Here is a 24,360-nt window from a genome sequence, read left to right as displayed (position 1 = left end):
CACTGAGGTTGATAATGCTGCTCACTGCAGCAAGGAATGGTTTAGAATGCTGTCCCTTCCTCTCCCAGGCTGAGGTTTGATGTAAAGAAAGATTTCTGGTCCTGGTGATATTTTAATATATACCTAACTGGACTATCATTGAATGCATCATTTTCTTTTTATGAAGTACAGACTAACCAGCAAGCTCATGGTGAACCAGAACCCATTGGAGTGTGTGAGGGGCTACAATGGTCCTAAAAGACCTCTTACTAAAGTGCTAAGAAAAACAAAAGTTTGCTTTCTTAAAACAGAAAGAATTTGCGATAATTCAGGTTGGAGTGAGCTTGAGATGTCTCCCAGTGCATCACTGCTGAATATATGCAAATTAACCATTGTTACCCTTAGAAGCTAAACACACCTCCAGAACCGCTGGAATGCAATGATGTGTCAGTTTGTTAATTTGTACAGAGCCATAATAATCCAACATGCATACAGACTGTTTCGGATTGTTTGATCCTCATCAGTGCATGGCATGGATTAATTTGGCTCTATGGAGTAGGGCTTGTAACACCGAGAGGTACAGACTAACCAGCATGCTCATGGTGAACCAGAACTCATCCAGAACTTAATCCATGCCATGCACTGATGAGGATCAAACAATCCGAAACAGTCTGTATGCATGTTGGATTATTATGGCTCTGTACAAATTAACAAGCTGACACATCATTGCATTCCAGTGGTTCTGGAGGTGTGTTTAGCTTCCAAGGGTAACAATGGTTAATTTGCATATATTCAGCAGTGATGCACTGGGAGACATCTCAAGCTCACTCCAACCTGAATTATCGCAAATTCTTTCTGTTTTAAGAAAGCAAACTTTTGTTTTTCTTTTTATGAAGTGACATTTATAATAGCTATGTAAAACACAGTGGATATTGAAAGCCAATTTAAAGAGCACACACAACATTGTTTTATTCATTTATACAACCCTGAATATATACATGCAATGCATTGCGCTGTACTCATCATGTGTTAAGAGATAGCACATGTTATTCTGCTTACTGCAGTTTGGTTTCATATTTATCTGTCTATGTATCTATAGTGTAGATTCACTAAACTGAGGTAAGCAGAATAATATGGCGAAATTCTTACCACACATGGGCGGCGCTACACTGGGGTACTAGCCCCCCTGGGACTCACGGTGCCCCCAGTTTCCAGCAGGGTACAGTGAACAGGATAAGGTCTGTAAAAAAACTCCATGTCAGCCTCAGTCTATGGGTCTTATCTATTTGCCATACATACCTCACAATCCTTGCAAGATCCCCTGTAATTTATATATCTGGATGGCATTTATAGGTGCACCTTATATCTGTCTACCTTCTTCTAATTGTATGTTCTAACATTGTCAGTCAATAGGAATAGAGTCTGAAGAATGCTTACTAGCTGAAAGCTTAGTGTTTTCCTCTCTTAAATTAGCCAATAAATGGTATTATCCTGATTCAAAACTTCCTATCTGTAAAATACAAGCTCTAGTCTCCAGCAATGCTTAGCTACTGAGATCAGGCCCGGATTTACATCACAGGAGCCTATAGGCACAGATGTCCTGGCACCCTACACTTCGCCCTCCATGAACCTACAAACACCCACCAAACTGCACCGCAAGTGGCTGTCCCAGCCCCTTGGTATTAGGTAGCCAGAAGTATCCACAATATTAAGTAGCTAAAGGTGCCCCTGACTGAAGGGAGATCTCGTCAGTGGAATGCTGAGAACAGAGTGAGTATCCTCTCATTTACAAACTGCTCTGGACTCTGCATAGGTAAGGAGGCGCTCAGGGTGGGGAGTGAGCCGCCTTTCCATCATCAGGCGCCTGTAGGCACATGCCTACAGTGCCTTATGGTAAATCCGGCCCTGACTGAGATAAGGTATTATACACAGTGTTTCTCTCCCTTCTGCCTTTTCCCCATCCTCTTGCTTGTAGAGGTGTCAGACCCAGGCTGGGGGCTGGAATGATTTGTGTGTGGTCTGTCCACACCGGAGCAGCTTGCTGGCAAGTATGGATTAAAGCATGCTAGCCAAGTGCATCTGTGGGTAACTTTTGTTCCATAATAGCAACATCATTTAGACAATCTGCTCTGCTCAAAAGCCTCTAAGTTCACTATTGGTTCCTATCATTGCTGAACTAATTAGCCTTAATTTTCTCAACTGAGTTGGGCAAAAAATATCTAAAGCTCACCATACTCACATCGATTTTGATCACCCAAATGGGCCCTACCATCGAGCCATCATGCTGCCTTTGTGCCCCCCACACAAATTTAAAGCTGGAGCCGCCAGTGTTACCGCATGTAGGGCTTGATTCACTAAACTGTGATAACTCAAATATCACACCTTATGAAAAGATATCACACCTTATGAAAATATATCACACCTTATCAGAGTTATCGCACCTTATCAGAGTAGCATAGCGAGCGCTACGAACCCGCAGGGGCTCAAGGCAGGACGAGTGCCATTGCCAATTAGCAGGTATAAGTTCGTAGCGTTCGCTATGCTACTCTGATAAGGCATGTTAACTTTGATAAGGTGTGATATCTTTGATAAGGTATGATATCTTTTCATAAGGTAGGATATCTTTTCATGAACTTTGATAAGGTGTGATATTTGAGTTATCACGGTTTAGTGAATCATGCCCGATGAGTGTAACGCATTGCATGCAGTATATTACATTCTGCTCAACTCATTGGCCTCGATTCATAAAGCATTACCGCATGCGTTATCACCCAAGCGGTAAATTACCGCATGGTATGTTGTTGATAGTGGATTCATAAAATTTAACGCATGTTTTACCGCATGCGGTAATAGTGCAGTAATGAAAACGTTGTTTGTGTCAGTAAACTGAATGAAGTGTATTCATGAAAAAAAAAAGGGGGAGTAAGGAAGCGATAAATATCATGTTGTTATCGCCAACAAAGACCTGGCGAGTTTGCTCTACACAGTAGCATTTTAGGTGACAAATGGAGCCCTTTCAACTTAATGTTATGGAATTTTTAAGGATACAGAGGAGAAAGGGTGGTTGTAATATCACCCAGGCTTTTAGAAAGCGCACAGAGTTGGATAATTTATAAGAATAATTAATTAATAAATATATATATATTTTATTATATATATATATATATATATATATAAATATATATATATATATATATATATATATATATATATAGTGCGTTGCAAAAGTATTCGGCCCCCTTGAAGTTTTCCACATTTTGTCACATTACTGCCACAAAAATGCATCAATTTTATTGGAATTCCACGTGAAAGGCCAATACAAAGTGGTGTACATGTGAGAAGTGGAACGAAAATCATACATGATTCCAAACATTTTTTTACAAATAAATAACTGCAAAGTGGGGTGTGCGTAATTATTCAGCCCCCTGAGTCAATACTTCGTAGAACCACCTTTTGCTGCATTTACAGCTGCCAGTCTTTTAGGGTATGTCTCTACCAGCTTTGCACATCTAGAGACTGAAATCCTTGCTCATTCTTCTTTGCAAAACAGCTCCAGCTCAGTCAAATTAGATGGACAACGTTTGTGAACAACAGTTTTAAGATCTTGCCACAGATTCCCGATTGGATTTAGATCTGGACTTTGACTGGGCCATTCTAACACATAGATATGTTTTGTTTTAAACCATTCCATTGTTGCCCTGGCTTTATGTTTAGGGTCATTGTCCTGCTGGAAGGTGAACCTCCGCCCCAGTCTCAAGTCTTTTGCAGTCTCCAGGAGGTTTTCTTCCAAGTTTGCCCTGTATTTGGCTCCATCCATCTTCCCATCAACTCTGACCAGCTTCCCTGTCCCTGCTGAAGAGATGCACCCCCCGAGCATGATGCTGCCACCACCATATTTGACAGTGGGGATGGTGTGTTCAGAGTGATGTGCAGTGTTAGTTTTCCGCCACACATAGCATTTTTCATTTTGGCCAAAAAGTTAAATTTTGGCCTCATCTGACCAGAGCACCTTCTTCCACATGATTGCTGTGTCCCCCACATGGCTTGTGGCAAACTGCAAACGGGACTTCTTATGCTTTCTGTTAACAATGCCTTTCTTCTTGCCACTCTTCCATAAAGGCCAACTTTGTGCAGTGCATGACTAATAGTTCTCCTATGGACAGAGTCTCCCACCTGAGCTGTAGATCTCTGCAGCTCGTCCAGAGTCACCATGGGCCTCTTGACTGCATTTCTGATCAGCACTCTCCTTGTTCGGCCTGTGAGTGTAGGTGGATGGCCTTGTCTTGGTAGGTTTACAGTTGTGCCATACTCCTTCCATTTCTGAATGATCGCTTGAACAGTGCTTCGTGGGAGATTAAGGCTTTGGAAATCTTTTTGTAGCCTAAGCCTGCTTTAAATTTCTCAATCACTTGATCCCTGACCTGTCTTGTGAGTTCTTTGGACTTCACAGTGTTGTTGCTCCCAATATTCTCTTAGACAACCTCTGAGGCCCTCACAGAGCAGCTGTATTTATACTGACATTAGATTACACACAGGTGCACTCTATTTAGTCATTAGCACTCATCAGGCAATGTCTATAGGCAACTGACTGCACTCCGATCAAAGGGGGCTGAATAATTATGCACACACCACTTTGCAGTTATTTATTTGTAAAAAATGTTTGGAATCATGTATGATTTTCGTTCCACTTCTCACGTGTACACCACTTTATATTGGTCTTTCATGTGGAATTCCAATAAAATTGATTCATGTTTGTGGCAGTAATATGACAAAATGTGGAAAACTTCAAGGGGGCCGAATACTTTTGCAACCCACTGTATATAATATATATTGTAAAATATAATAATAATTTATAATAAATAAGTCACGTGTGTCTAAAACTGCCCACTTCTACCCAGCATGCACCTTGTCATTAGGAAGTCAGCGGCAAACTATCGCACTCAGCAAATTATACCGACAGCTTTCCGCACCACACTGCAGATTTACCGCACGATTACTGCACACTTACCGACTGCTATCGCAATCACCTCGCACTCGGAATTTTTTTTATGAATTCACTGCAAAAACCTTTATTTACCGCTATCGGTAATTTCCCGCCCTTCTCTGAAATACCGCACTCACTTTTATGAATCGAGGCCATTGTGGTGTAAGACTTTTTGCAAGTTATTCTGATTACTGTACTTCGGTGGATTTGCTCCATGCATAGGTATGAAACCAAATACTGACATTAGAGAAATGGTAAGAGACACGGGAACACTTGTTTTTTTCTGTTCTGCTCATCAGGCTGAGCAGTTCGCTACTTCTCCAAAACTTGTTTTCATTTTTAATGATTCCAAATGTCAGGCTTCTAACTGTCTGGAAACGCTGTGTTAGCAATTAGAGTTCACGCTGTCTGTGAACTGCCTCAGGGCCTTAGATTGGTTAATATTTTACATGGAAAATTTTCTCTCACCATTTATACAGAATATTCTGCTTCATGTATTAAAAACCTTTTGCTGCTTTGCAAGCCACATAGTTTAAGAGAATCTACCAGAAAACTACACAGCTCACTGGAACAGCATTTTTTTTAACTCATGCTAGTTGGCAAGCAAAGCTGAACTTACTCTCTGTATGACATAAGCACCTAAGTTTGGAGAATAGATGCCTAATACCGCAGGTGTTTTCCATTTAATGTAGCATATAGTAATCACCCTACCTTATGAAGTCTCAGGGGCAGTATTTCTATACCAGATCCATGTGTCACAGATTTCCAGTACCGAAAGGAGTTATCCAATCCCAGTTTCAATGCCAGGAGCATAACTAGAGGGGGGCAGCCCATGCAATCGCACGGGGGGGGGGGGGGGGGGGTCCAGAGCTGTGGGTGGTCCCAACTTCTAACCTTCCCTCCCTCTGATACAGGGGACTATACTTCACATCAGGTGTTTTTGTGGCTACACTTGTTATGGGTGTGAAGATCATGATGGCCACACTTGTTTTATGACCCTTGTGAGATGGGCCTCCAGGCCGTGAAGGGCACCAAAGGGAGGCTAGGGAAGGGGTTTCAGCATCTGGGGGACCCCATCAAAGTTTCACATGGGGGTCCCATGAATTGCAGCTACGCCACTCTTCAGAGCCCATAAGGTAACTAACCATTGTCTTCACGCTGACAAGCTTTAACAATCCTTTCCAATCCCACGTCTGACCTTGTCCGACACAATGATTTTCAGTAACCTAAAACAGATAATCATAAACTCTGGGGAGTGCGTATTTATCTATGAAAGTGTAATTTAATTTCAAGTAATCCATCATTCTCCTTCACACCCACAACAAACAGGAGCTACAAAGTTTGCTAGTGGCAAAAAAAATTGGATTGGAAATAGTTTTAACATAAATCTTAAGGTGCCCATTACGGTACAATTCTTTCATCAGATGCTATCTTCTAACGCATTTTTTTTTCAAAATCAAAATCAGTTTTTATTAAGAGGAAGATTATAATACAGAACAATAATGCCCGAGAATCAAAGCATTAAAGCAATAAAGAACATTAAACAATAGTATGCCAACAATGGCAGATGTCAAAAACAACGTCAAAACTCAACGCAATTCTTATGATCGAAAGTAATAGGAAGGTAAATATCGATTGTTCCCATAAATAGGTCAATAAGGGCATTTTCTCTCTTTCAATTTGATCATAAAATCCAACATTCGGTTGGATTAAATATGCCTGGATAGATGCATTTGATGAAAAAATTGTACCGTTAATGAGCACCTTTACCCTTCCATCTCACAACATGTACTCTCACATGCAGAGCCGTGCAGAGGGTCCTTTAGTGGGGGTGCTCAAATTTTAAAAAAAAGGGCTCTCGGGGCCACGCCCACCCCTGCTATCCCCAAAATGCACAGTAGTACCTACAAGTGGTAAAGGACCTTCACCCCCAACCCCCTTGCCCTGGAGTGACATGTGACCTTCAACTTCCCCCGGCTCTCCAACTGTCCCAAACCATCCCTTTGAGCCCCTATGCTTGACACATACATTCAGTCACAGAAGTGCTCGCTGCATTCAATGGTGTGGAATCAGTTGGACCTGTCACCATCAGCCACACGGTCCTCCTCCTCGTTTCTGGCTAGGTGGGTATTGGTTGTCATGTGGGTGCTAAATGCAGATGCTGGATGCCATGTGGGTTCTGGGTGCAGGTACAGGGTGTCATGTGGGTTCTGGCTATGGGTGGGTATCGAGTGTCATGCGGGTGTTGATTGCAGATACTTAGTGCCATGAGAGATCTGGATGCATGTACTGGATGTCATGTGAGTGCTGGGTGCAGGTACTGGGTGTGACATGGGTATACTAATACTTGGTGCCATGCCTGTACTGGGTGCTGGCTTTGGGTGGACATTGGGTGTCACGTGGGTTTTAAATGCAGGTGATTTGGGTGCGAGTACTGGTTAAGTGGGTGCTTGGTGCAGATAGTGGGTGCCAAGGGGAGGCTGTGTGCAGATGTGAGTACTGGGTGCAATGTCAAGTCTGGATGCAGGTTCTTGGTGTCATGTGATGGGTCCTGGGTGCCAGTTATGGGGGAAGAGGTGTGAGTGCTGGGGAGGCAGGATCACTGCAGTGCTAATGCTAGTTAGGTGGAGGGAGAGGTCACTGTGGATGCAAGGTTGAGGAAGAAGTCACTGCTGTCAGGGAGACACCATCTTACCTGCTCCCACACAGCTGCAGGGATGGTTACACTAAGGGCCGGTTCACACGAACGTCTGCCATCGTTATTTTCTGTCGTTTAAACGACGCGTTTTAACCGCTCGTAATAGATTTCTATGAGAGCGTTTATGTTAGTATCGTCTGGCAGCGGTTTTGGGAGTTTTTTTCAGCGTCGAGGTTGATGACGTTCTTTCGGACGCCTCATGAGACTTCTATTGGCGGCTGCGTTTGGCAAACGTCAGCGGTAAACGCATACAATCGCCGTCGAAAGCACGTGAACGGTTGTGTTGAAGGTTGTAGGCGTTCTGGAGGTATCTTGTTGACAGGAAATAGACAGGAAATAGACCAGAATTCATAGGGAAGGGTGTTGACAGGAAATGGACCATAATCCTCTAGTGCTAAGGACACAGAAGGAAGGAGAGATGGCGCAGGTGTCTCTGGAGAACACTGTGGAGCTGGGCAGACTGGTGGACCTGATCCAGAACAAGCCTGCTATATGGGACACAGGCAGCGCTGAGTACAGCAACAACATACAGAAGAGCAGGGCATGGGAGAGTGTGTGCCTGTATTTTTTCCCTGATTACCATCGTCGGTCTGCAGCCACCAAGAAAAAAAATGAGTGAGTTTACACTTTGTGGTTCCTTATTTCGTTGTGCACGAGTATTTGTAATGTTCTATTGTTTTTTAAAACTTGAGCCTTGGTATATCTTTTTGTGCAATCCAGCTAGCCAGCCGAACTGTTGTGCAAGGTTGTTAGGCCTGAGAATGGGGAAATTTGTCTTATTATACTGTGTGCATCATGTTCAACCATGCTTCATTTGCTATCTCTAGGCTGTTGCACATGTCTTCCAAAGCTTTTTGGGGTTTATTTGGTATAGTGCATTTTTTTTGATTTTTTTTTTTTTGTTATTATTATTGGAAGGGTGGTGTGTGGTAAGGGGTAAGAGAGTGGTAATGTCTGATGAAAGTATGAATTTGTATTGTTGTACTATTTATGCACAATTTTGACATTGGTGTTTCAATGTATTTACAGTGAACATTGTGAAAACCAAGTGGAAATCCTTGAGAGATAGATTCAAGAAAGACTTGAAGGTGCATCGTGGTTTCAAAAGTGGGCAGGCTCCATCCAAATACAAATTCCATCCGATGTTTGAAAGCCTGATGTTCCTTGTTCCGTCGCTGCAAACCAGGGCGTAAGTGTGATTTTAACAATTACCACCTAATCAATATGTCTTTCTCCATAGTCATGTCATCTTTCATGCGAATGTGGTCGAATTTTTTTATTTTTTTATTTTTGTTTTCCATAGTACTTCTGGAAACATGGGATCGGTGCGTCGTGAGGAGGAAGAGCATGACAGTCAGTCTTCTGTACAACCTGAGGATTCGTTTTCTGGACAGTCAGCAAGTGAATCTCTACGCGATGTTGGTGTGGAGGAGCAATCAGAGTCTTCCTCTGTGTATCAAGATCATGGTGATGATTGTCTCTCTCCGCTAGCTATAACTCCTCCCCCATCTTCACCCGTTTCTGTAGCTGCTCGTGCCCCTGTGAACCCACCCAAAAGAAGCAGAGGTGCTGCCAAAAAAACCACAGATAGTAATAATGAGGAAGTTTTAAAAATGATTAAAGAGGTGTCAACTTGTGTAGAAAATGCTATGAGGCCTAAAGATGACATATCCTATTTTATGCAGTCCTTAGAATTGGATGTTAGAAAAGTACCAAAACACAATTTGGGGAAGTTAAAAATTGATTTTTTAAAAATTGTTGATCTTTACCTACAGCCAGATGTTCCTTTGCAAAGACAACCAGACACACAGCAATATGCTCCACCTCTCAACCAATCATTAGCATCAAATCAAAACCCAATTGCAAACTATAGTGCCATGTATCCTTTCACCACATCCTCATCTCAAACCCCATTTTCTTACAACAACTATCCGGGCCACTGTATTCCTTATATGCAACCAACACTGGCAAATACTTCAAGATCACAGCGCGGTCCTACTCAAACATCCCCTGTGGATTTTGGTACTGCTGAGGCTCTAGGCTCTTCTTTACAAATGTTGTCCAGATCCTCAACTCCCATAATTGAGGATGTGTAAACTGCTGAGTATTACAATAGTACTGCATTGGTGTTTAGTATATTACATAGTATGTATAGTATAGTATTTATGGTATAAGTTGTGGTATACCAGTTTTTTCCGTTAAGTTTATATAATTTTACCTGGTCCATTGCAGTTTCTAGGCTAAAATGCACCCAGGGCGAGGGTGTAAAAATTGCGCTCCCCCCCCCCCCCCCCGCCGAGCAAGGTATGGGTGCCCGCATTATAGTTTTGCCAGGTCTAGTTACACTTAGTATAGGTCCCCCCAGTATAGATAGCCAAGAATAGGTACCCCAGTATAGGTAGCCAGGCATAGGTGAGCCGGTATAGTTGCCCACGCTATAGGTTAGCTAGGTAGGTGCCTCCAGTATAGGTAGCCAGTATAGTTGCCCCCAGTATAGGTTAGATAGGTAGCTGCCCCCCAGCGTAGGTTAGATTAGGTAGGTGCCCCCCAGCGTAGGTTAGATTAGGTAGGTGCCCCCAGGATAGATTAGATAGCTAGCTGTCCCCTATAATGGAGGGGGGAGCCGGAGCCGCGGGGAGGGCAGCCCGACCTCTCCCTCCCTCTCTTCTCCCGGGTGCCCTCCATGCTCCCCCCTCAGATGCAGAGCGAGCAGCCGGGAAGCGCTGTTTACAACATACCTCCCTGGCTCCAAGCGCTGCTCTCTCGCCGCTGGTCTGTCTCCTCTCTCTGCATAGATGCGGATACACACGCGGCTTCCTGTTTAGCAGCATGTGTATCAGCATCTATGCAGAGAGAGGAGACAGACCAGCGGCGAGAGAGCAGCGCTTGGAGCCAGGGAGGTATGTTGTAAACAGCGCTTCCCGGCTGCTCGCTCTGCATCTGAGGGGGGAGCACGGAGGGCACCCGGGAGAGGAGAGGGAGGGAGAGGTCGGGCTGCCCTCCCCGCGGCTCCGGCTCCCCCCTCCATTATAGCGCTCTCCACCAAACAGCGCCCCGGGCGGTGGCACGCCACGCACGGCTGAAGAAATGGGCCTGACCTGGTCACATAGTCTAAGCAGTGCACATACTATTGCAACCTGTATTTGACAGTACCCTTATCTGTCCCATTGTTACCGTTATTAAAATTACATAATTTCTTAGTGTGTGAAAAATATAACATGTACTTGCCCTCGGGCTTCCTCATTCTACTGGCAGTAGATCTATCCACCGCTGCCACTGCACATTTTTTCATGAAGGGCACTCTGCGGCGATGGACAGATCATCTGCCAGTGGATTGGGGAAGCCCCGGGCAAGCACATGGTAATTTTTCACCACTACGATACTTCCAACCTATGCGGGTATAAAAATGTCCCATCATACACATTTTTATACTATATATCATATATATAGTTAGTATATACGTCCATATAATTGCAGTATATATAGTGCCCCCCCCTGTATACAGGTAGTATATACTAGTGGAGTGTTTGGAACTGCAACCCCCCCCCGCCTGCACACACACAACAATCCTGATCTCTGTGTCTGTCCAACCACCCCCCGCCCCCCCGGTCAACGCCACTCTATCCCCATGCAGCTCTCTGAGATTTGTTTGATAAAATCCCAAAGGCACATTGAACATACCTTCGTGTTCTAGTGAGGCGATAATTAAACCCACACTCTGTAATATCCAAATCTCTCTTTGAGAAAGGCTTCATGAGGTTTGTATACAGCGCAAAGGCCTCATCTCCTACAAGTACATGTGGGAAAGGCTGTCCACCATCACTAATGGGACAGGGGATGGGGAGATTTAATTCCCCTGCATACAATCAATGACCAATACTGCTAATAAAAAAAAAATACAAGGCAGCCACAGATGTTATCTAAATTTTTATTGTGGAAAACACAATTATATATATATAAGAGTATGTTCAAGTAGTAAATATAGTATGTTGTTCACAACTTTACAACTATTTTATCTAACAGTTTTTACCTGTTGTTTATAGAAAAAACTTTACTGCAGATATCAATGTGATAATACATTGTAATAAAAAAAAACATGTTTTGGACATAATCTATACGTCTACATTCTTGGTTTGTAACATATTAAAATTCATGTTTGCCGGATATCAGCACTGGTGTGAAACAGTCCCTGCCAGGTAAAGTGTTGTCTCTGTACCTCCTTGGTTGGAAACAGTTCTGTTGAAGACTTGTGGTACAGACACAAACTAGGCACAGTGGGGGTGGGGTGGTGGTGATCAGCACTGGTGTGAAACAGTCCCTGCCAGGTAAAGTGTTGTCTCTGTACCTCCTTGGTTGGAAACAGTTCTGTTGAAGACTTGTGGTACAGACACAAACTAGGCACAGTGGGGGTGGGGTGGTGGTGATCAGCACTGGTGTGAAACAGTCCCTGCCAGGTAAAGTGTTGTCTCTGTACCTCCTTGGTTGGAAACAGTTCTGTTGAAGACTTGTGGTACAGACACAAACTAGGCTCAGTGATCAGCACTGGTGTGAAACAGTCCATGTCTATTTTTTTTTTTTAAATCTTGCTGTACTGAAATGGTATTGAACCTTCGCGAGACACAAAGTAGTTAGCAAATCTGCCACGTACATCTCCGGCTTCATTGCTGCCTCTACAAGAAACACTCTGAGTGTCTGTGAAAGGATGATCTGGGACCTCATCTGAGTTAATGCCTTCTTTCATGCGTACATAATTATGGAGAACGCATGCGGCCTTCACTACATTATCCACATTATCAGGTGTCATGATTAGTGTAGAGTGGAACACCCTCCATTTGTTTGATAAAATCCCAAAGGCACATTCAACATACCTTCGTGCTCTAGTGAGGCGATAATTGAAGACACGTTTTCTAATATCCAAATCTCTCTTTGGGAAAGGCTTCATGAGGTTTGTATGCAGAGCAAAGGCCTCATCTCCTACAAGTACATGTGGGAAAGGCTGTCCACCATCAGCAATGGGACAGGGGGTGGGGAGATTTAATTCCCCTGCATACAATTTCTGACCAATACTGCAGGAACGGAATATGTGAGAGTCTGCAGTACTCCCATAGGACCCCACATCCACTGCAATGAACTTGTACTGTGCATCAACCACAGCCATAAGCACAATTGAGAAATACTTCTTGTAGTTAAAATATTTAGAACCGGATCCTGTCGGTAGCTGGATACGTATGTGCTTTCCGTCGACGGCACCGACACAATTTGGAAAATTTGCTTTAGCTTTGAAGCCTCGGGCTGCCTCTTTCCAGGTATCCTCAGTTGGTTCTGGCATATAAAGTGGTTGGAGTACCTCCCAAATCCGACGGCAAGTGTCATGCACTATCCCATGTATAGTTGATCTTCCCAACCTAAACTGATAATGCAATGAGGCAAAAGACTCTCCAGAAGCAAGAAACCTGAGGAGGAGGAGGAAAATAGTATTAAAATACACAAAAAATACGAGTTGGACACAAAAGTATAAAAAAACAAACACCATAAACAAAAAAAAACCTGACTCACCGTAAGGTCAGCAACAGTCTTTCGGCTGGACTGACCGGCATCCGCATGTTGGTGCGCTGTCTCCGAATAAGTGGCGACACCAACATCAGGAGTTCATCGAATGACGACACAGACATCCGAACATAACGGTGAAACTTCTCGGGGTGTCTTCTTAAGTCTTTATAAAGGGCCATAAAGACACCCTTAGTAGACCTCTGAGCTGTTATGGGATGTACCCATGTACGATGACGCACAACCCTCTGAGGCGAAGACCGCTTCATCAGAAGCATCCTCAAAGAAAGAAGCTTCAGCTGCAGCAGACTAGCCTCACACTGATCCATATTGAAAGTCAAAAACGCAATTCCTGGGGACAACTACCAGAGCTCAAAGACAAAATGTCGATATCACTCAGGAGTACAGGAAGTACAAACCTATGACGAATTTCCACTTCCAGGTACAGTTGTTCTGCCCCTTTTTATGACTACTTCCTCTTTAACAGGCGTCTAACTATCAAACGCTACCAAACGCTGTTGAACGCGTACGCTCACTGGAACGCTGACAACCGCAGGCAAATAGTTTTGTTCAAACGACATGACGATTTGTGTCGTTCGGCGTTCAGCGGTTGAACGCTTATAGACGCGGACGCAGCGCAGACGTTCGTGTGAACCGGCCCTAAGATTGCTATATGGAACCTCTTTACTCCAAAGTGTCCAAGATGGGGAGGAGCTTCCCATGGGTTGTGGGCGGGGCTTTCCAGGGGTGGTGGGCGGAGCTAATATCGGCCAGGGTGGGGCTTCCTTTTTGCAGCTAAAGGGGCTTTTTGATGGATATTTAAAAAGTGGGGTTGCTTGGGCATCCTCTACAGATATGACACAGATATGAACAGCAATAATTAACCTCCCTGGCGGTAAGCCCGACCTAGGGTCGTGCTAGCCGCCACAGGGGATCACATGGCCCCGGGAGGATTTTTTTAAATAAAAGTTGTGCTATTTCCTTCAGCTAGCACTTCGCTAGCTAATTATGTCCCCCAAGTCCCTCCAGTCCCCACCGATCATCCCCGATTACTGCCGTAATACGTACCCCGGCCCCCAGGGATCCCGCGATGGCGCAGCCTCCCATTTAGCTCCAGGCTTCGCTATGGGGAGGATCGGGACTGCGCATGACATCGATCACGTCATGACGTCATATCCGATCGTCGCCATAGCGACGAGTGAAGCTGGATCGTGAAGCTGCGGCTCTTGCGGGATCGCGGAGGGGTAAATATTGCCGGCGGCGATTGGGGGGTTTAGTTAGGTGCTGGGGGGCTTGAGGGACATAATTAGCTAGCGAAGTGCTAGCTTAGGCATATAGAGCAAGTTTTATTTTAAATAATCTTCCAGCGGACACAGCCTCTAAAACTGCATACCGTCAGGGAGGTTAACAGCTGACCCCATTTTATGGCCAGTAGGTTTTATAATTCAGGTTTTAAACGTTTGATGGGGCAGGAAGTCTGTCCTCTGTATTTGCTTGTCTCATTATATGTGAGAATGACTATTAAGGTCCGTACACACGCCGGACTGGAGGCAACGACGGGTCCGTAGTCGCCTCCCGCTGGGTGGGCGTTCCAGTGACAGTCCGGCGTGTGTACATTCTGTTGGCGGACTGATACGGCTGTTTCTGAGCGATCCGCCGGGCGGATCGCTCAGAAACAGCCGTATCAGTCTGCAGACAGACTCTCGAATCTGATCAGAGAGGGATCGTATGGCTGCCTTTACTGCAAACAGATTGAGAATCGATTTCAACATAAAACCGATCACAATCTGCGGTGATGCTACCGCTGCCTTCCCCCCCCACACCCATACATTACCTGCTCCGGCCGGCGCGTGCCCCCGCTGTCCCCGCTGTCACCAATGTCTTCTTCTCCGCTGGGTTCTGCGTTCCGGTCCGGCTGGCTTCACTTCTTTCTGTCCGGGGAATTTTAAACAGTAGAGGGCGCTCTACTGTTTAAACTTCCTGCCGGGACAGGAAGTGAAGCTGGAACGCGGAACCCAGCGGAGAAGAAGACATCGGTGACAGCGGGGACACGCGTCGGCCGGAGCAGGTAATGTATTACCGCTGTATTGCGTCGGTCGACGGGCATTCGAACACCGCTATCAACGCACTCCCGACCCGCCAGCAATCTAGAAATATCTTCCACTCGGACGGCTTGACGGGAACGATTGATTTCGGATGAAAATCAATCGTTTGCGTTTGCGCAACGATTTCACAGCAGATTCGATCACTGTGATCGAATCTGCTGTATATCGGCGGGAAAATCTTTAGGTGTATGGGCCCCTAGAGTCATTTTCACCGCACTGATTTACAAATGTAACAGGAAATATGACTGGCTGATATGGGCAACAGACACAAATGCTTACACATACAGGGTCCTGGGTTACTATTTACTTTCTCTTTGTGGTACAGCTATACTAGGCTAGCTGAAGACTAGTGCCCACTTATCCTGTCACCAGTATCACATGACTAGAGATGGTGTCAGTTGGCCAATGGGAGCAGCTTAGAGAAAGAGAAAGGGGTGGACACAATTAATATTTCTGGTAGTTTCATAGTTAAAGGACCACACCAGTGAAAAAAGAAAGCAGTTAAAATCTGACAGAACCGACAGGTTTTGGACTAGTCTGTATCCTCATGGGGAATTCTTTGGGTTTCCTTTGTTTTCAAAAGCATTTCCTTATGGCAGTTGCTACATGACAAACTAGTAAGTAGGGAGGCTGGCTGGTATCTTACTATTTTGGCAGTTAAACTGCAATTCAGGAAATGCTTTTCAAAACAATTAAAATCCAGAGAATCCCCCATGAGGAGATGGACTAGTCCAAAACCTGTCTGTTCTGTCAGATTTTTACTGCTTATTTTTTTCACTAGAGTAGCCCTTTAAGAAAAAATACACAGAAGTCAGACATGGATTCATTTTACACATATTTGCTTTACTTCCCAGTATTGGACACGAGAGTCTCTCTGATATGCTATGCTTCTAGTGTACTCTTTCTCTATTCTGAATGTTAAGAGCCATCTACTTCATTTTTATATACAAAATAACCAGACTCTTGAAGCATGTAGAAATTATGACTGCAATATTTTCAGCCTTGCTTTATTAGCCTGCCTGCACAACAAGCTGCGTATCTATTCTGCCTGGTGCTCGGCGCTCCTGCTTGCAGGGGAGGACTGGGACCATTTGGCCTGGGGGGAAAACACAACCTAGAGGCCCGGTCACGGAATCCCCAGCCCAAATACATATGCACGCAATAAAGATATGTTTCAATGGTAGTTTAAAACAACAATACATTTTGCATTTACGTTAAGAAAGCATGCATCCATCTTGCCTCCTGTCAGCATTTCAGGCTGAGGGTGTAATTGTGTGGGGGACATTTTCTTGTTGCACTTTGGGCCTTTGAGGGTACTATCTGCATTAGGTTTGTAGGTTTTCCCTTTGTCTATGTGGGTTTCCTCTGGGCACTTTAGTTTCCTCCCACATTAAAAAAATACAGATAAGTTAAAAGGCTTACCCCTAAATTGGCTCTAGACTACAATAGACATATGACTATGGTAGGGATTAGCTTGTGAGCTCCTTTGAGGACAGTCAGTGACATGACTATGTACTCTACAATGCTGCAGATGTCAGTGCTATACAGTGGCAGACACAGCCAGCAGTGGGCCCCTGTGCAAAATTGTAATTGTGGGCCCCCTACGACCTTCAAAATATGGGCGTGGCTACAACCTGGGCGGTGTGGATAGAGCTGCAGCAAAAAAATGGGCGTGGCAATGACCGGATGAGGGCGGAGCTAACTGTAACTTAAAGCGAACCCGGGGTGAGGGTTTATTTCCTTTTAAACAATACTAGTTGCCTGGCGGCCCTGCTGATCTATTTGGCTGCAGTAATAAACTGAATTACACCAGCAATAAGCATGCAGCTAATCTTCTCAGTTCTGACAATATTGTCAGAAACCCCTGACCTGCTGCATGCTTGTTCAGGGTCTATGGTTGAAAGAATAAGAGGCAGAGGACCAGCACGGCAGCCAGGCAACTGGTATTGCTTAAAAGGAGAGAAATATGGCAGCCTCAAGATTATTCTCACCTCATGTTCCCTTGAAAAGAGCAACGCAAAGACAGTGGGCCCAAGTTTTGGTGACCCTTTCCCCAGAAAATTCACATAATTGTGCAGGTTTTCTCAAGAAAATACACATCATGTCGGCAGATATGCACAGAAAATACGTGCAATCATGTCGGCAGATATGCACAGAAAATACGTGCAATCATGTCGGCAGATATGCCCAGAAAATACATGCAATCATGTCGGCAGATATGCCCAGAAAATACGTGCAATCAAGTCGGCAGATATGCCCAGAAAATATGTGCAATCAAGTCGGCAGATATGCCCAGAAAATACATGCAATCATGTCGGCAGATATGCCCAGAAAATACGTGCAATCATGTCGGCAGATATGCCCAGAAAATACGTGCAATCAAGTCGGCAGATATGCCCAGAAAATACGTGCAATCAAGTCGGCAGATATGCCTAGAAAATACGTGCAATCATGTCGGCAGATATGCCCAGAAAATACGTGCAATCATGTCGGCAGATATGCCCAGAAAATACGTGCAATCATGTCGGCAGATATGCCCAGAAAATACGTGCAATCATGTCGGCATATATGCCCAGAAAATACGTGCAATCATGTCGGCAGATATGCCCATAAAATACGTGCAATCATGTCGGCAGATATGCCCAGAAAATACGTGCAATCATGTCGGCAGATATGCCCAGAAAATACATGCAATCATGTCGGCAGATTTGCGCAGAAAATACATGCAATCATGTGGCAGACCTGCCCAGAACATACACCTGCTAATATAAATAAAAAAACAAAAACATTTACTCACCTGCAGCAGCAGACCTCCTGTCCCAGCCTCCATCTGGCGCTCAGCTCCCATGTGTGTTTGGGTGGGTTGGTAGCTAGGTAGCCTGGTGGGTAGGTAGCCTGGTGGGTGGGTTGGTAACTAGCCCGGTAGGTAGGTAGGTAGCCTGGTGGGTGGGTGGGTAGGTAGGTAGCCTGGTGGGTGGGTGGGTGGGTAGGTAGGTAGCCTGGTGGGTGGGTAGCCGGGTGGGTGGGTAGGTAGCCTGGTGGGTAGGTTGGTAACTAGCCCGGTAGGTAGCCGGGTGGGTGGTTAGGTAGGTAGCCGGGTGGGTAGGTAGGTAGCCGGGTGGGTGGTTAGGTAGGTAGCCGGGTGGGTAAGTAGGTAGGAAGCCTGGTGGGTGGGTAGGTAGCCGGGTGGGTAGGTGGTTAGGTAGCCGGGTGGGTAGGTAGCCGGGTGGGTAGGTAGCCTGGTGGGTGGGTAGGTAGCCGGGTGGGTAGGTGGTTAGGTAGCCGGGTGGGTAGGTAGCCGGGTGGGTGGGTAGGTAGCCGGGTGGGTGGTTAGGTAGTCGGGTGGGTGGTTAGGTAGGAAGCCTGGTGGGTGGGTAGGTAGCCGGGTGGGTAGGAAGCCTGGTGGGTGGGTAGGTAGCTGAGTGGGTAGGTGGTTAGGTAGCCGGGTGGGTAGGTAGGTAGGAAGCCTGGTGGGTAGGTAGCCGGGTGGGTAGGTAGGAAGCCTGGTGGGTGGGTAGGTAGCTGGGTGGGTAGGTAGGTAGGTAGGTAGCCTGGTGGGTAGGTAGCCTGGTGGGTGGGTAGGTAGCCGGGTGGGTGGTTAGGTAGGAAGCCTGGTGGGTGGGTAGGTAGCTGGGTGGGTAGGTGGTTAGGTAGCCGGGTGGGTAGGTAGGTAGGAAACCTGGTGGGTGGTTAGGTAGTCGGGTGGGTAGGTAGGTAGGAAGCCTGGTGGGTGGGTAGGTAGCCGGGTGGGTAGGTGGTTAGGTAGCCGGGTGGGTAGGCAGGTAGCCCTTTGAGTACCTATCCGGGTAGGGGGCCCAACTCCTACCCTCCCTCCCTCCCTTCCTTCCTCCCTCCCTCCCTTCCTTCCTTCCTCCCTCACCTCGAGGGGCCCCCCTCCCAATATGCACGGCGGGAGAGCGGCAAATACAGGAAGTCTTCAGGGCTCTCCAGGCAGACGCTAGAGGCTCAGCCGCTTGGTCTCCAATATGTCTCCAACTCTGTCGACATATTGGAGACCAAGCGGCTGAGCCCTCTAGCGCATGTCTGGAGACCCGGATTTGCCGCTCTCCCGCCGCGCATACCGGGAGGGGGCCCCCCGAGGTGAGGGAGGGAGGATAGGAGTCAGGGGCCCTCGTGCGGCGGCCCGGCCTGCATGGCCGTATGTCCGCCACTGGTGCTATATAATATATACTATTAATATGGTAGGACATAAGACTATGGTAGGATTAGAGTGTGAGCTCCTCTGAGGACAGTCACTGACATGACTATGTACTCTGTAATGTGCTGCAGAAGATGTCAGTGCTATATAATACATAATAATATGGGAGGACATTAAACTATGACTATGGTGGGATTAGAGTGTGAGCTCCTCTGAGGACAGTCAGTGACATGACTATGTACTTTGCAATGTGCTGCAGAATATGTCAGTGCTATATAAATACATAATAATAATAATCTGGTAGGACATTAGACTATGGCTTCAATTCATCAAAGGGTGTTCGATAACAAAACCCCAGTCCTTAAAATACCGCATTCGGTATTTTACACTTCACTGTGCTAACTCATCAATATTTTCACATGTGTGGTAGAGGTTCGTTAAGTTACCGAAGTACTACAGCTTCAGTTCATCAAAGGCTGTTAGATAACAGCAGAGCAGTGCAGAGCAGCTTGGAATGTCCCTGTGTTGTTACAAGCTGATAACAATAGAAGGCATCCAGACATCCCTTTACATGTAAAAGTGTGTTATATTTACTGTTACTTATATTGCCTCTGCTGCTCTGAATCTGTCCATCAGTGTTTCTTAATATTTTACTTATTTGCCACAACGTAGATAAACCTCCTGGAGACATTACAAATGCCATGCTTGGTGATTTCACCACTTGCATCTTTGCATGTTCAAACAGGGACTCAAAGGGTTAAACCACCGAAGGACATCTGGGGATATCTTTTGTCCCATTCTCTCTGCTCACTGCCTGGGGGGTCTGGAAGCTTGTGTGGAGAAGCCTGTGTGACCTATCAGCAGCACTTGCAGGAGAACAGGGGCTGTTTCTATTGGCTGCCTGCTCCTGCTAATCATGAAAACATTCACACAGAAGGCTTTCGAAGCCTGTAACGACAGGGGAGAGCTGGAGATAAACACCGAATGTGCTAGCGAATGTGGTAACCTTGATGAATTAACATTTACTGACATTTGCTGACATGTGTTGAGCACAAGACGGTAATTTATCTCATTGCTCTGTCATTTCAGCTTCTCATTCGGTAACAGCTTTGATAAATTAACATTTTCTTAAGTGCTCCGTTAACTCAGCTGTTTTTAGCATTACCGAATGCGGTAATGCTTGATGAATTGAAGCCTATGACTATGGTAGGATTAGATTGTGAGCTCCTCTGCGGACAATCAGTAACATGACTATGTATTCTGTAGAACGCTGCAAAAGACGTTTTATAAATACCAAAAAATCTCCCTCAAGGTATTCCCTGGTGGTCTTATGGTCCCTTGATCTCCATATAACTTTCCCTAATGATCTTGTGGTCCCCTCTCCCCTTTACAGTAAGCCCTGGTTTGGTTGTTTAATGGTCCCCTATCCTCATTTAGCTCCCCTAGTGGTCACCCTCCCACTCTCCTCCTGTATAAACAGAGTAGTGGTGCAGCGGTGGTGCTTGACAGTCTTACCTCCTCCACCAATGTGTCCGCCCTCCACAGCTAGTGGCTGTCTGCTCTCTGTCTATCTCCATCTCCTGCACATTGTGTGTAATCAGGCGATGTTCAGGATAACCAAGTCGTAGTGAGCAGGTGGCCACTACAGAGGACAGACATCTAGCTGGATGAGCTGAGACTGCTGTGCTGCTGCTCTGCATACAGGGGAGCACAGTAGTATAGCAGTGAGTGTCTCCTCCTCTGCTCAGTGCAGTGTTGGGTGCAGCCAGAGTCCCCTCAGTCATGGGCCTAATGCAGCCACCACCAGCCACACCCCCTAAGTCATTGGTGCCCAGTGTCCCTAAATGAAGCAGGTGCCCCCAGCTTCATAATGCCTAGTACACACAATGCTATTTTCCGTCAGATTGATGGGTCAAATCAATAATTTCCGGCATGTCTGATCTGTTCCTGATCAAGAATGGGATCGATTTTCAGATTAGTACTACAAAAAAAAATCTATCCCGTTCTCGATAGGGAGCAGATCATACAGGCCAGACATTATCAATTCGACCCGTGGATCTGATGGAATATAGCATTGTGTGTACCAGCCTTAAAGTTACACTGCCTGTCCCCTCCTTTCAGTATTTCACAATACCCCATCTAACGGCAGTGACAGTACAGGGAAATGGTCACATAGGTTTCTTCAGTGCAGAAGCTTGACCGTGGGAAAGCATGTCCATACTGGGCATGTGCAAACGAGGCCCACACATGCCCAGGAGAACTAAGGCACTTGTGCATGGCTCTTTTCATTCATGTAAAAGCACTCCATTTGACATGTGTGAATGTTACTTGCGCATGCGGAGTACAGATACAGCTCCCAGCATACCTCTCCCACTCCATAGAGGCACTACAGCTCCCATCATGCTCCTCCCCTTCCAAAGCGGCACCACAGCTCCCAGCATGCCTCTCCTCCTCCATATAGAATTAGATAGCCCCCAGGGCTCCCCAAACTTTTTTCAATGTGAATAATGTTCCCCTGGTGCCCCTATAGAGTATTTACAGTGGCGCACACTCACCTGTCCAGCCAGCGGGCTCCCTCCATCTGTGTGCTTCATCCTCCCAGGCACCTCATCTCCATGACCTGGTGACATGTACACACCTATGTGCTGCTGGGTCACTGAGATGAGGAGCGCACTCACCTGTGCAGCCAGCGGGCTCCCTCCATCTGTGTGCTTCATCCTCACAGGCACCTCATCTCCATGACCTGGTGACATGTACACACCTATGTGCTGCTGGGTCACTGAGATAAGGTGCCTGTGAGGATGGAGACGTTAGCACACAGCTGAGCGCGCTCCGCTGTAAATACTCTGCAGAGGCTCCGGGGGTCCACTATTCAATTTGGGGAGACCAAGGGGGGCCCAGCAACCAGCTGTGGGGCCCTGGGTAACAACTCAACAATATATGGAGTAGGGGTATGCTGGGACCTGTGGTGCCTCTAGGGAAGGCAAGGAGCATGACGGGAGCCGTGGTGCTTATAGGGAGGAGCTTGCTGGGGGCTGTGGTAACTCTTTTAAGGGTAAGAGACCTGCTGGGAACAGTAGTGCCTCTATAGGGGGAAGACTTGATGGGGCTATGGTGCCTCCATTGGGGGGGGGGGGGCAGCTGGTAGCTTTAGTGCCTCTATAAGGGAGGGGGATACTTCCTGGGAGATTTGGTGCCTCTATTGAGGGAAAGGGACATGCTGGGACTTGTGGTACCTCTATGGAGGGGAGGGACATGCTGGGAACAGTAGTGCCTCTATTGGGGAGGGGGAGACTTCCTGGGAGCTTTGGTGCCTCTTTTGAGGGAAAGGGACATGCTGGGACTTGTGGTGCCTTTATGGAGGGGAGGGACATGCTGGGAACAGTAGTGCCTCTATGGGGGGAACCTGCTGGGAGATATGGTACCTCTCTAGAGGGGGAGGGGAAAAACGGGCTACCTAATGCTGTGGAGTGGGGGAGGGGTGTTCAGAAACTTACAGGCATGCAGAGTCACAGCAGCAGAAGAAATTCCCAGCCATGCATCTGATTCTCTCCCAGTGCAGTGTGGTGTCTCTCTTCTCTGGGGCCCTGGCTGCTTCTCCCCATGAATGCACACCACACAGAGCAGCCTGGCAAGTGTGTCAGTCTCAGCGTGGTCTCCACAGGCCGGGGGGCGGAGCCTACACACATACACACAGTGCACCACGCAGTCTGTTGGTGCACAATGAGAGAGGATGCCGGGAGAAGCAGCAGCTTTCAGCCAATGCCCTGCTCCCTGGCCCTACTGAGTAAGCCTATCAGAACAGCAGTGGGCTGCTGGGGGCGGGGCTGAATCAAGTGGCTGCGGAGCTGCTCTAAACTTTTTTTACCACCGCACCGGCCCTGATCGATTGAGGTGGCGGCGGCCCGGGGGGAGAATGTCACCCGTCCCCCCGGGCCAGTCCGCCCCTGCCTGCTTGCATACTGTATCTTCATCAGCCGCTATGGAACATAAACAACATCCTTTGAATTTACAGCCTTAAAGAAGAAACAAGCGCTTCTGCATAAATTAGGGCCAGGAATATCTATGATACCTTTAAAACGGGGATTAGTCATCCAAGATTAATCTGCTTTGTGTAGTTGATATTTTCATTTCTGCAACTCAGCCGCTTGGAAATGTTTGACTCCTACATCATGCATCTTTCTTGTAAACATTAAACTAGCACCTTCTATTTATTGTCAATATTTATGCTCAGCAATTCCAAGTAACTGTAGCTACCCTTGTGTCTGTACATTCTCTGCAGAGATCTGTGTCTGTCAAGTTGTTATACGGTACAGAGTCATGAGCTTTGCAGTGTCAATTATCTGAATTACAATAAGAAGTGGAAATCACTGTCACTCTCTTTAGATATTATTTAAGAGAAATAAATTATACTATGGCATATCAGATGTGAGAAAATATTGAAATATTGTATGCAAATATATCAATTAAAGCCACCAAAGCTTGTAAAAATGTTTTTGTAAAAATAAATACAACATCCTGGTTGGATGCTCAGCTCATCCTATTTCAGTAAACCAGCACCTATTCAGTAAGGAGTTCTTTGGGCAAGATTCCCTAACACTGCTACTGCCTACTGAGTGCGCTCTAATGGCTGCCTCGCAAGCGCTTTGAGTCCGACAGGAGAAAAGCACTATACAAAAAACTGAATTATTAAGGAATTATTATGTTGTATAGTTTGAAAAAAAGCAGTTCACATTCTGATACCTAAGTCAACAAAATCCTGCAATGCAAAGTTTTATAGCACTAATCTCTTTTATCTATACACATGGTCAGTTTTCCTTAAAGTGGATTTGAACTTTTGCACAGAACAGAAGAAAAACAGACAAAAGACAAAAGAGAGACACTGAGA

General features: G+C 46.0%; 2 protein-coding genes across 2 annotated transcripts in view; one reads left to right on the top strand and one right to left on the bottom strand.

Moving 5' to 3' along the window:
• The window catches only part of RPL22L1 (ribosomal protein L22 like 1), a 460,839-nt gene that overhangs the window by 173,911 nt on the left and 262,568 nt on the right, over positions 1 to 24,360 (top strand). The window lies entirely within an intron of this gene.
• LOC137504730 (uncharacterized) lies at positions 12,238 to 13,333 on the bottom strand. Its single transcript, XM_068233315.1, has 2 exons — positions 13,218 to 13,333; positions 12,238 to 13,114 (listed from the first exon to the last, which is right to left on the bottom strand). The coding sequence occupies exons 1-2, from the start codon at positions 13,331 to 13,333 to the stop codon at positions 12,238 to 12,240; spliced, it is 993 nt and encodes a 330-aa protein (XP_068089416.1).

This window comes from Hyperolius riggenbachi, chromosome 4, assembly GCF_040937935.1.
Source record: "Hyperolius riggenbachi isolate aHypRig1 chromosome 4, aHypRig1.pri, whole genome shotgun sequence".
NCBI lineage: Eukaryota > Metazoa > Chordata > Amphibia > Anura > Hyperoliidae > Hyperolius > Hyperolius riggenbachi.
Note: the sequence above shows the minus strand (reverse complement) of the source record. Positions and strands in the feature narration are given on the sequence as shown.